Source organism: Neoarius graeffei, chromosome 25 (assembly GCF_027579695.1).
Source record: "Neoarius graeffei isolate fNeoGra1 chromosome 25, fNeoGra1.pri, whole genome shotgun sequence".
In the NCBI taxonomy this organism is placed as follows: Eukaryota; Metazoa; Chordata; class Actinopteri; order Siluriformes; family Ariidae; genus Neoarius; species Neoarius graeffei.
This window is the reverse complement of record NC_083593.1, coordinates 36,419,105-36,432,773: the sequence shown is the minus strand read 5'-3', so window position 1 is coordinate 36,432,773 and position 13,669 is coordinate 36,419,105. Positions and strand designations below refer to the sequence as shown.

Genomic DNA, 13,669 nt, shown 5'->3' with positions numbered 1-13,669 from the left:
GCTATAGAATGGCCATTAAACTAATGACCAACGTCTTACCTAGAAACATCTGTAAGACACATGTCCACCAGTACAGATTTCTGCATCATTTTACTGCAGTTTAACACTTTTTTTTCTCTCTCTCTCTTTTTAGGTCTTTCTAGTCCACTGAACCTTCCTAGCACCACCGGCATCTCCAGCTTTGCCCCAGAGGGCTTCTCCACACCAGCACCCCCTGCAGCAGTGACCTCCACCCTGCCCCACATTCAGTCCTCTCCTCCTTTCTCCCTCAGCCCTATGAACCCGCTCTCCACGGCCTCTCGGATGCCTCCTCCTCCTGTAGGTGGTGGTGTGGGATTCGGCAGTCCACATGTCTCCTCTCCTGCTCCACCGCCTCCTGGCCCAGTGCTTTCTGCTCCGCCAGTGGGGCCGCCCACCACCGGTTTCAGCACTCATACGGCGTACGACATCACACGTGGACATGCTGGCCGTACGCCACAGACTCCACTGATGCCCAGCTTCTCCAGTGCACCACCCATGCCAGGTAGGGATCTGGCATAAGTAGATTACTGAGTGTGACCTTATACACAATCAGGCTTATGCAGTGCTTCAACACTGCTGTTAAAGAACATGATGTAATATTTGTCTTCACATGCACACAGGGAGTTGAAAACATTAGTGATTTGTCATTTAATTAAATCACAGGAAGGTGGTGTGCTGTTGAAAGCTGGGGCTCAGGAGCTGAATTAGATGCGGTTATGAGTTGGTGGGATATAAGGAGCTCAGTAGAATGATGGCTGTGTATTTCAGCCAAGTGTGGCCATCACATGCGAGTTGCGTTAATGAACACCGCCCCTGCTTTCTAACATTCACACTATAATGTTGGGTAAGGGGAGAAAGGAACTGTCTGATAAAATAGTCATGGGGGGGCAGCATAAGAAGAGCTGTCAAATTTTGTCAAACATTTAATTTACCAAGGTTAGAAGTAATTTAAGAGGGTTTTTTTAATAATTCCTTGTACAGTTTGTACATTTTTTTTTTTTTTTTTTTGTAAATTCTTAAATTTATTATACCCCTGCTCCGAAGGAAGGGAGGGTATACTGGTTTACCTATCTGTCTGTCCGAAACACCCTTTTTCTCAGCAGCCATAAATCATAGGCACTTGGTACCATACTTCAGCTTGGGGTTCTATACCGTTTTCAGGTCTGTCACACATCAACTTCTTGTTTACTTACTTAAAGTGCATATCACGGGTAAATTCAGGAGCAAGATCAATGTAATTCTCCTATTTTATATTAAACTTGGGTTGAATATCTGTAACATTCTGCATTCTCTGCAATTTTTTTCCCTTGCGCAATACCAGAATAATTCAGTTGAAATCAAGCCATTTGAGGCGAATTGGTCCGCCTCTGAAAAAACTTGGCATTTGGATTTCCCGGCAAACATTGATTTTCGTGACGTCATCTGCGGGACGCCTCCCTCTGAATCCTACGTCAGCGCTGGTTTGTTTATGAGAAAACGACCTGGTGGTTTTCTGCAAATTTCTTCAACGTTATCGCGTAATTATTAAAATGGTTAACAGATGTATCGTAGGAGGGTGTAGCAACACCAATCTTGATGGGATTAGCACTCATCGTTTTCCAAAAGGCCGGACAATGAGAGAGAAATGGGAGCGCTTGGTCTACACAGGCTGTGCACTGAAACCATGCAAAGCTCGCGCAGCCTGTTAACGCTTCCGCAGGTAACGTCATGAATCTGGCTCCAGACTCCCTTGGGATTTTTCCAGACGCGTTTTATTTTTTTCTGCTATAGACAGATGGCCTTGTGCAAAATTACCCTTCTGGATGAGTGTGTAAAGGGACATACTTTTTCATATAAAAAAACCCCACAAAATTGGTCCAGGATATGCACTTTAATGTATTTATGAAACACCGCGTGGATTCACAAAATTTTCGTAACATTTTTCTCAGCAACTACAAATCACAACTGCTTGATATTTGGTACTGAGCTTCAGTTTGGGGTTCTATACCGTTTTCAGGTCTGTCCCACATTGACTTCCTGTTTACCGACTGAATGTGTTTATGAAACACACGGTGGATTTTGACGCTATTTCAAGAAGCAAAATGCCATTTCAAAATGACAGTTTACCAGGATGCGATTTGAAATCCCTGGGGAGCACACTGCTCTTTACTTACTCATTTCAGGGTTAATTATTTGTTGAAATCAACATTTATAATATGGTGTTATATTCCTTTGATTGCTTGCATTCTGATCTAAGCGAGAGCTCTCAGTTGATTTTTCTCTCTTTCTGTTTTTCACCAATGTTGTGACATGTCTTTAGGTGTGGTTACAAATCCAATGATGCAACAGCCAGTGATGTCTGGTGGTTTAGAGGTTGTCTCCCCGATTACTTTCCCAGAAGATCATGGAGATCCCAGAGTTGCACAAGACAACATGCCTGGAGGTGGAATATGGGGCTTCATCAAGGTAAAAGGCCACAAAAACAAACTCTGCTGTTACTGAACCGGCTCAAGAGATTTTCATAAACCTGGACCCATAACCATAGTGTATATACACTCGGGTCCATAAGTATATAGACAGTGAGGCAATTTTAGTAATTTTGCCTCTGTGCACTACCACAGTGCTTTGAAATGAAGCAATCGAGATGTGATTGAAGTGGAGACTTTCAGCTTTAATTCAAGGGGTTTAACAAAAATATCACATTAACGGTTTAGGAATTACAGCCGTTTACCTTGACACTACACACTATTTGCATCATCTTAACCAGCTTCATGAGGTAGTCACCTGGAATGCTTTTCAATTAACAGGTGCCTCGTCAAAAGAGAATTAATACAATTTCTTGCTGCCTTAATGCGTTTGAGATCAAATAGTAAATAATATACAGTAAATAGCCCTATTCCACAACTGTAGTAATCCATATTGTCAAGAACTGCTCAACTAAGTAAACAGAAATGAGTCCATTATTATTTTACGACATGAAGTGTTTTTTAATTAATAAAAATAGAGACGCCATTGAATTAGGTGTGTTCAAACTTTTAACTGGTACTGTACGTGTCTGCACATTTCTTCCTGTGGCTCGTTTATACTGGTATACTGCCCATCAGCACCAATAGGCTTGGGTCCTGGTCACACGACAGCTCGTGATGGGTTTGCAAATACCTGGCAATGAAAAATTGGTAGCACCTCCACCAATCGTGCAATGCACCACGAATGTTCTCTGAGCTTCAGGTTTTTTGGTGTGTCTCCGCCTTGAGTGGCCAAAAATGTTGTGAAAAATTTCAATACGTGTATTGAAATTTGGTGGCAATGTTTTTGCCAACAAACTAAGAGGTGAATACTTGCAGAGGGGTTTGGGAATACTTCCCGAAGCTCGAGGAACCTTCATCAAGCCTCTTGAGATGTATTTGTCATGAATCCATATCCCCGATGCTCACTGGAGCCTCGACACAGTGGCTCGGCATAGCCTAACTGTTGCCGAGACTTGAAAAGTGCATTTACATTCAGGGATCCTTCGGAGCGTGTTGTGCGTGCTCTTGGGACCCTTATGGGAAACACCTGATGTTTGATTTGAGCGCACTCGGCACGCAAATATAAGGACGCTGTTTGCACAGAGCCTTTGCAAAGTGTTCTGTCAGATATGCGGCGGTAGACGGATGTAAGTGTCGGAAGAGTGTTTATTAGCAGGCGTGATATTTTGCAAAAACGAAACGTGAGGCAAGGTCAGAGTAACGTAACAAAAAAGCAAAACATAAAGCAGATTTTTTTTTTTTTCGCAGTCTGGTTTCCATCAAATCCTGCGCTCTGATTGGCTGGCGAGCCGGTCCGTATCCTATGGTACGAACCCCGGTTACGGACCTCTGGCGACTTGCTTGTTCACAACAACATAGTACCAATTTTTGTCAACATTTATCTTTTTTATAAGATTTTTTTTATAAGATTATCAGAAATCTTTGTAAATTTTTGCCAGCATTTCTCAGGAGAATAGCATTAATTTTACATCATGGATAGCGATACCGACAGTCTTCACAGCGAAAGTGAGTTTTACTACCCTGAGGAAGAAATAATAAAAGAAAACATTTCAGGAGAAAGCTTAAAACCTGTAACTGTTGCTAATGCCGAGCAAAAACATGGCTGAATCCTGAATGACTCCTATTTGTATAAATAGGGGACTACATAGGCGGCAAACTGTAGTTTTTTTTTTTTTTCCTGCCATGGAAGTGCACTTGTATACCGAGGAGGAAGCAATTTGCATTACAGCCGTGAATGAGGATTCAAAATGGCGGCTCGCCTCGGCTTGGTTTTCCCTTTCGGGCGCTCTCGTTTTCAGTTAGAATTTAGTAAAGAAAAAACTAAATATTATTTACCAGCTTAAGGTTGGTCCATATGGTGAAATACCCTGACCTCGGCCCAGAGGGCCTCGCTCAGTACTTTCAAGACCTCGGTCACGGTATTTCACCATACGGACCTCCCAGCTGGTAAATAGCGTGTTTATTTTTTTCACAGTCCAAATCCTGTGCTCTGATTGGCTGGTGAGCGGGTCCATATCCTACGGTACGGACCTCTGGTGACTTGCTCGTTCACAACAACAAACATAGTAGCATTTTTTGTCAACATTTATCTTTTTTTTAATAAGATTTATAAGATTATCAAAAATCTTATACATTTTTGTGAGCATTTCTCAGGAGAATAACATTAATTTTACATCGTGGATAGCGATAACGACAGTCTTCAGAGCGAAAGCGAGTTTTGCTACCCTGAGGAAGACAAAATAAAACATTTCAGAAGAAAGCTAAAAACCTCTGACTTGCTAACAGTTTGATCTCATTAGTTAATGAGGCCCATTTTGGACCATGTTATCCTCATACATAATATTACGTTAGGTAAAAACTTTAAACTAGTACAATCTCTTCAAAGTTTCACCAAATGGCTTTATTTATGCAATATAAAGGTCATAATACTGTACAACTTTGGTCGAGCAAAAGCATGGCTGAATCCTGAATGACTCAGTTTTGTATAAATAGGGGACTACATAGGTGGCAAAATTTAGTGTTTTTTTTTTTTTTTCCTGCCATGGAAGTGCACTTGTATACCGAGGAGAAAGCAATTTGCATTACAGCAGTGAATGAGGATTCAAAATGGCATCTCGGCTCTGTTTTCCCTTTCAGGCGCTCTCGTTTTCTGTTAGAATTTGTTAAAAAAAAAAAAATATATATATATATATATATATATATATATATATATATATATATATATATATATATATATATATTTACCAGCTTAAGGTCGGTCCGTATGGTGAAATACCGTGACCTCGGCCTTAAATACTGACCTCGGCCCAGAGGACCTCGCTCAGTACTTTCAAGACCTCGGTCACGGTATTTCACCATACGGACCTCCCAGCTGGTAAAGAACATGTATGTATTTAACCAGAGCCATAAATATGGCTAGAAACAAACCATGACAGGGATAATACTTCGCAAAGTCTCTGTGAAGTGTCCTTGTATGCGCCTGCCTTATTGCGCTCAAATCAGCATCAGGTGTTTCCTATAACGACTGGGTCCCAAGAGCGTGCTGAAAGTGAGCGTGGCCGCTCGAGCTGCACCAGGCTCAAGTGTGCGAAGGAGTGAGTCAGTTATTTGCTTGCTGTGTGACCATAACTTTTAGCTTGCGTGTAGATTGCCACCAAAATGCCTCATTTTCATCGATAACCAATTGCAAAGCATCGCGAGCTGTAGTGTGACTGTAACTTGAATTACAACCCCAATTCCAAAAAAGTTGGGACAAAGTACAAATTGTAAATAAAAACGGAATGCAATAATTTACAAATCTCAAAAACTGATATTGTATTCACAATAGAACATAGACAACATATCAAATGTCGAAAGTGAGACATTTTGAAATTTCATGCCAAATATTGGCTCATTTGAAATTTCATGACAGCAACACGTCTCAAAAAAGTTGGGACAGGGGCAATAAGAGGCTGGAAAAGTTAAAGGTACAAAAAAGGAACAGCTGGAGGACCAAATTGCAACTCATTAGGTCAATTGGCAATAGGTCATTAACATGACTGGGTATAAAAAGAGCATCTTGGAGTGGCAGCGGCTCTCAGAAGTAAAGATGGGAAGAGGATCACCAATCCCCCTAATTCTGCGCCGACAAATAGTGGAGCAATATCAGAAAGGAGTTCGACAGTGTAAAATTGCAAAGAGTTTGAATATATCATCTACAGTGCATAATATCAAAAGATTTGGTGAATCTGGAAGAATCTCTGTGCGTAAGGGTCAAGGCCGGAAAACCATACTGGGTGCCCGTGATCTTCGGGCCCTTAGATGGCACTGCATCACATACAGGCATGCTTCTGTATTGGAAATCACAAAATAGGCTCAGGAATATTTCCAGAGAACATTATCCGTGAACACAATTCACCGTGCCATCCACCGTTGCCAGCTAAAACTCTATAGTTCAAAGAAGGCGGCGTATCTAAACATGATCCAGAAGCGCAGACGTCTTCTCTGGGCCAAGGCTCATTTAAAATGGACTGTGGCAAAGTGGAAAACTGTTCTGTGGTCAGACGAATCAAAATTTGAAGTTCTTTATGGAACTCAGGGACGCCGTGTCATTTGGACTAAAGAGGAGAAGGATGACCCAAGTTGTTATCAGCACTCAGTTCAGAAGCCTGCATCTCTGATGGTATGGGGTTGCATTAGTGCGTGTGGCATGGGCAGCTTACACATCTGGAAAGACACCATCAATGCTGAAAGGTATATCCAGGTTCTAGAGCAACATGTGCTCCCATCCAGACGACGTCTCTCTCAGGGAAGACCTTGCATTTTCCAACATGACCATGCCAAACCACATACTGCATCAATTACAGCATCATGGCTGTGTAGAAGAAGGGTCCGGGTACTGAACTGGCCAGCCTGCAGTCCAGATCTTTCACCCATAGAAAACATTTGGCGCATCATAAACGGAAGATACGACAAAAAAGACCCAAGACAGTTGAGCAACTAGAATCCTGCATTAGACAAGAATGGGTTAACATTCCTATCCCTAAACTTGAGCAACTTGTCTCCTCAGTCCCCAGACGTTTACAGACTGTTGTAAAGAGAAAAGGGGATGTCTCACAGTGGTAAACATGGCCTTGTCCCAACTTTTTTGAGATGTGGTGTTGTCATGAAATTTAAAATCACCTAATTTTTCTCTTTAAATGATACATTTTCTCAGTTTAAACATTTGATATGTCATCTATGTTCTATTCTGAATAAAATATGGAATTTTGAAACTTCAACATCATTGCATTCCGTTTTTATTTACAATTTGTACTTTGTCCCAACTTTTTTGGAATCGGGGTTGTACTTTGCATGTGTAATATAAAGTGATACAAGATGATGCTTTTTAGCTGCTAGGTGGCAATTTTTCCATCTTACCGGTTTGTTCCAGGGTGTAGCCGGTAACCCCATGGTGAAGACGGTCTTGGACAAAACCAAACACTCTGTAGAGTCTATGATCACCACGTTAGACCCTGGGATGGCTCCATACATTAGTAAGCACAACTCCTTCCTCAAATCTCTCAACTTTCTCATGTTCTTGTAGAATAAGTCACACAGCTAATGATCCGAGAATCTACTTTTCTCTGCTTACGAGCACAAAATTAACTGATCTTTATTGGATATGACAGAATCAGGAGGCGATTTGGATATTGTGGTGACCTCTGATAAGGAGGTGAAGGTAGGAGCAGTGCGGGATGCCTTCCAGGAGGTGTTTGGCATGGCCATGGTGACTGGGGAGGCAAGCCAATCCAACATTGCTCCTCAACCAGTGGGCTACGCAGCAGGAGTCAAGGTGAGATCATGTATTTGTAGCTGCTCTGGTCTCATCTTAAAAGGTTTTACTTCCTTTCTGTCATTTTCCTGAATTAGAAACAAATTTTCTCCAATGTTTTGGTCAGTGACCTTTAACACAATGCAGGTTTTAACCTGTGAAACAAATGAATAAGCCTGTATATGATCTAGTATACAAAATGTGCGACCACAGAATCTTTGTGCTCAGTTAATTTTGTTAGTAGCAAGCTCGCTCATGTGCCTTAATATTGTACTGTACTTATTTTGTGTGAACTAAAGTGTTCATTAAACACAGCAATGAATAGTATAGCAATTAGCTGTTACTTTTTTTGCTGCTGCTACAGCACATTTTGGTGCTTTAAAAAAAAAAAGCAAGCTTGTAATCATGTAGTGGGATTTATATTATACTGTATTATCCAACAAACTTTATAAGCCAAAATAATAGTCTAAATATCAGTACAGTAACAGTGTGTAATATTTTAAACAGCATTATTCTACAGGTGTGGACTAACCCAGGTGCCTGGGATAAGCAGATTTCATGTCTGGGCTATTAGTTTTTAATTAATTTACTTTTTTGTTTTATTTTTATTTAGCAAACAAGTAGCTTCTTCAAGATCCAGAAAATGTGAGTGAGAGCCCTACCGCTGCTTATCAGCTTGTGCAAAACAACAGATTTCTTTTGGTGGTTGGTTTAAACTTAAATGTGATGCACGTTTCAGTGCTGTAATTAATTTGCGCGAGCAGCGCTGGCGCAGATTGTTATTCTCACTTAGGATCTTTCTACGTCTTGTGATGTTTTTTAGAATCAGAATTACTTTATTAATCCCTGGAGGGAAATTCAAATTTGCAACCAAGCTCCTGAATCAAAGAAGTAGTAAACATGTCTCAAATTAGAAGATAAAATGGTCTTAAAGAATAAATAAAAATAAATGTAAATAAGTTCAATAACTTAAGTAAAAGCAAAATGAAGTGATTTTATGTACAATGATTCCTGTATACATACTGTATATTGCACCTGAGTTAAGTATAGGGCTGGGCGATTTTACGATTACGATGTTATTCACGATATAAAATCTCTACGATTAGAAATTAGACACGTACGATAAGCCTACACCTTCAATAAAATTACTTCGTCCGAAGTTTTGACACACGCGAATAGCCAATCATAACTAAACAGTACCGCACGTAACCAATCAGTTGGAAGAGAGCCACGTCAAGTTAGGTTGCGTGCACACACAAACATACACGTGTAGCAGCAACGCACAGCATGGCTGTGGTGAAGTTTGCAGGAGCGCGGCATTTCTCCAACAAAGCGATTATAAAAATGAGCGAGAAGCCGACTGACCGGAGTTCTGAACAGGAAAGTCAGAGCACTGCCCTGGAGGACATCGTTGAAAAGAAGGGCCAGAGATCTTCGGTTGTGTGGAGGTATTTTGGATATTTAAAATCGGACATACAACAAAGTGTTACACAAAACCTTAAACACACTGACGTACAGGATTGCACTTTTTTTCTCCTTGCAGCATAAGGTTTACACGTCAATACGTCTTTTATGTTTATTTGAAAGCTGCTAGAATTTGCACAAATGATTAACAATGGTATATAGTTTTTATTTTTCAGTTTCAGTTTATTCATTTGAACAAAAGAATGTGCATCCAGTTTGTTTTGGTTCTGTGAAACTTGAAGGCTTGTTAAGCTATTTTTGTTAATTAGGAAGGAACTACTAATTTGTAATGTTCATATTTTGAGCAGAAAATTAAAGAAAATACAAAAATGGTGATTTGATTTATATCGTGATATATATCGTTATCGAAAATTTTGAAAAAATATATCGTGATATAATTTTTTTCTCATATCGCCCAGCCCTAGTTAAGGATACAGGGTAAGACAGTGTACCACAGATATACAGTGGCATTGTACAGCTTGACTACAACAGGTAGGAATGATTTCCTGTGTCTCTCAGTTGTGCAGCGTGGAAGAATCAGCCGTTTACTGAACGTGCTCCTGTGGCTGATCAGCTCCTCATGTAGAGGGTGGAAAGGACAGAGATTTTGGACAGCGTCCTCTTCTCCAACAGCACTGTCAGAGAGTCCAGTTCCACGCCTACAACATTTTAGGACGCTATTTCTCCCTTAGTTTTCAACCAGTCAATAAATTTCACATGCAGAATACTTCTGGGATGAATTACCTTGATAAGACTTTTGGTGGTGATCTGGATCACCAAACCGGAACGATCCATGAAAAACAGGATTTTTTTTTTTTTCGAATCAACTTAACTCTCAATTTTCATGATTTTTTTTTTTTTTTTAAAATTTCCCAATCAGTGTTTTAGTTTTGTTCAGGGTGCAGCATTTCTTCTCTAAGCATCATTCTCTATCCCTTACCGTTTTGGATCTATAGGGTACGGTGACCAGACGTCCTGGTTTGTAACAACTAGCGCAAAGTACTGTGACTTTTTAGTCTTTATCTAGTTATAGGATGAACTTATGAATCCCGAAGTCTGCTGCACGACTCGCATCGGCCAGAGTGCAGGTTTGTTAATATGGTAGAACGGGTTTTTACTACTTGAATTAATAGGCATGCATGGACTGCAGATGATTTTTTTCAGAATTAGGAACACGCATTTGATGAAACCAAGCCAGTGAAAATCTGTTTTATAAAACTTGCTACAATAGTCACTTCATGGTAAAAGAAATTGAGAGAAAATAGATATTAGCCAGACATGATTTTTTTTTTTTTATTTTTTAAAAACCTCTGATGCATGGATGGAACACCCAGGTCTTGTAGGAATTTGCAAACATTTTGTCGGGAGTGCAAAAGGTAACAATAGAAACTTTGCTAGATGAAGTATTGGTCTGTATTAATGCACTTAACTATTTAGCTCACCATATATTGATTTTATTGTTTTAGCCACCACTTTAGGATGCTAGACAAGTAGGTTTCTGAATAGTCAAAACAAGGGTCTGGGCAAACATACCAGAGCTTTTTTGCCTTTTAGGCTAGCTTTTAAAAAAAAAAAAAAATCTCTTTAGCTCCGCTCTACATAGATATGGGGTTCTTTTTTGTGCTACTGGAAAATCCAAATAGTTCAAGTATTTTAGTTTAATAAATGTATTACTCCATCTTTGCAGGGGGCTCAGGAGCGTATTGACAGTCTACGCCGTACTGCCGCGATCCACGAGAAACAGCCTGTGGTCTCTGTGGAGAACTTTATAGCAGAGCTCTTTCCAGACAAGTGAGCAGAAAGAACCCATCCTTTTCAAGCAGTGCATGATCAGAGCCGACTTCTTTGTCTTTGTTCTCTACATCTGTCCTTTAGAGTGACTTTGGACCGCCCATTGCCATTGCAGCATGCGCTGTAATTTCATCCAGTTACCATGCGTGAAACAGTCTCTCAAGGTGACAATTTATAAGCCAAATTAGCTGTCAGCCTCGCCGAAAATGTGCATCACTGATGCTACCTACAATGACGTTTATAAATTCAAAAGCATAGATTCTGTAATTATTTAAATGGCTCATCTCAAAGCCGCGGTTTAAATGATACCCCTCGTGTCGGGTCTAAACACGTGATTGCGTGTTCAGCTGGTGATCACGGTAGAAAGTTGTCTCAAAAGTGCCTGCTGTCATTCTGATGTGTATGGAGAATACTAATGTCCTGAACAAGTCTGTGGGTGACGTTAAAAATGAGATGCAGTAAGCAAGACCAGGATGAGCCACTCTGATCTGGCCTCTTTATCTTCGTACAGCAGACGCTGCCTACAAAGATTGCGCGTGTGCCCGTTATGGCAAGACTGATTTGTTTAAATCAGAGAGCGCCCAGGAGATTTAGGCTACGTTCACACTGCAGGCTGAAGTGACTCAAATCCGATCTTTTCGCCCATATGTGACCTGTATCCGATCTTTTATTGACAATATGAACGACACAGATGCAATTTTTTTTCAAATCCGACCCAGGCCGTTTGGATATGTGGTCCTAATTCCGATTCCTATCCGCTCTTTTCATATGCGACTTCAGTCTGAACCACCAGGTCACATTCATCCGACTTAAGGCCTCTGCATGCTCTTGCGACAAGGCTTTCGCAGATAGCTTTTCGCAGACAGTTGTAATTTATTGTTGAGCGGGGGAATAGGCGTGCGCGATGTTATTCACCGGCACAACGCAAGGGGGCGCGAAGTCGCTAGGAGTAGTTGGTGGGTGTGGTTAGTGGAGTGTTTATCCTCCGGTTACTTATAATGACTAGAACTTTTTTTTTTTAATATATAATGACTAGAACTGGAGTCGTATAGATGTACGTACTTCCTCAATCAACCGCTCTTCATGCTGCTCCATCTTTGCTCATGTTTTTAAAAATGCCGGTCGTGAAAACAAAAACCGGGAAAGTAGGGAAGCAGAAGTGCATGTACAGCGGGTAGAGTGGACCAATCAGAGCCCTCTTGTCTGCGGCGCTGTCTGCGAGGCTTCTGCGGTGGTCACAATTTTTGGGAGGTGCGCGCAGAGCGTCTGCGAAGGTGGGGGGGCTACGCAGACACTCTCTGCGACACCGTCTGCGAGGACTGGGTTGTCAACATAAATTGGCCTTTACACGTCATCAACAAGCCACAAACGTCACTATTCTGCACTGAAGTAGGCAGCGGGTCTCTCAAAAAAATTACAACAACATGGCGCATAATCACGGGCGCAGATAGAGGGTGGGAGTCGTCCCACCCAGATTTAAATTCACCTCGCTCGGTCCCCCCCCACTTATAGGGAGGGAAAAAACGTCTATGCTGTCTTTCTTTGCATAAGGCAAACCTCACGGAAAAATCAAAAGACTAATTACCATTCGGTTTATTGAGGTGCACAGCAGTGTATACATAGTTGCAACAATTCACATAAAACAAAGACTGATATTCGGTTGGTTGAGCTGCGCAGACTGCACAGGTTGCGAGCTCGAGCTTTGTTGCTATGGTAACCCACAACAAGTTTGACAGGCATATCGGGGTTGGGGTTGGTTTGCTGGCAGCTTTGTCCCCCCCCAGTTCAAAAAACGTATCTGCGCCCCTGCGCATGACATCAATGCGAGGGACGCTTCGGGCTGTGAAGGTTCTGAATCTTCTCAATGGAAGGACGCAGAGGTTAGGGAGCTGATTTCCATTTGGGGGGATACAGCTATTCAAGCTAGATTGGATGGGTCATACCGCAACCGGGCGGTTTTACTTCCGTAAACACTGGCCATGCTCACTGCGTGTGACGTCGTCGTATCCTGCAATGCGCATGCGGAACACTTTTAGGTCGCTTTTCGTTCATACTGAGGATCACATACAAGTCACATATATTTGTTAATGTGAACGACCTCACAAAAAAATCGGATTTCACAAAAAAATCGGAATTGAGCATTAAGCCTTACAGTGTGAACGTAGTGTTAATGTTTCTCGATGTCTGTGTAATGGTGAATACCACATACAGTGGCTTCCCTATGAGGCTAGTTTGAATTAAAGAAAAACAAGAAACAGTCACCTTCGTCTTCTGTATTATGATTATAGTTTCTGTTCCAGATGATTCATTGCCTTTGGTATTAATGCGTTCACTCTGTTATTGGTGCCCATTTTGATTAATTGTTCTCTTCTCTAGGTGGTTTGACATTGGCTGTGTGATTCTGGATGACCCTGGCAATGGCATCCATATCGAAACTTTCACACAGACTACTCCTGTACCTCTGGAACACGTACAACAGGTGCGCAGCAGCATTACTTATGCAGCCAGTGTTCTTTCGCTGCAACACATTCTGCCTCACAGCTCTCTGATGCACTATGAGCGTGGAGATGTAAATATGGCAGCCTGGTGATGT

At 41.4% G+C, this 13,669-nt stretch overlaps 1 protein-coding gene across 1 annotated transcript in view; it reads left to right on the top strand.

The window, feature by feature from the left end:
- The window catches only part of prrc1 (proline-rich coiled-coil 1), a 53,619-nt gene that overhangs the window by 33,747 nt on the left and 6,203 nt on the right, over window positions 1–13,669 (top strand). The window contains exons 3-8 of the mRNA XM_060909693.1: window positions 134–523; window positions 2,321–2,466; window positions 7,441–7,543; window positions 7,679–7,842; window positions 10,973–11,076; window positions 13,453–13,555. Coding sequence (XP_060765676.1) covers window positions 134–523; window positions 2,321–2,466; window positions 7,441–7,543; window positions 7,679–7,842; window positions 10,973–11,076; window positions 13,453–13,555 — 1,010 coding nt within the window. The remainder of the gene's footprint in view (window positions 1–133; window positions 524–2,320; window positions 2,467–7,440; window positions 7,544–7,678; window positions 7,843–10,972; window positions 11,077–13,452; window positions 13,556–13,669) is intronic.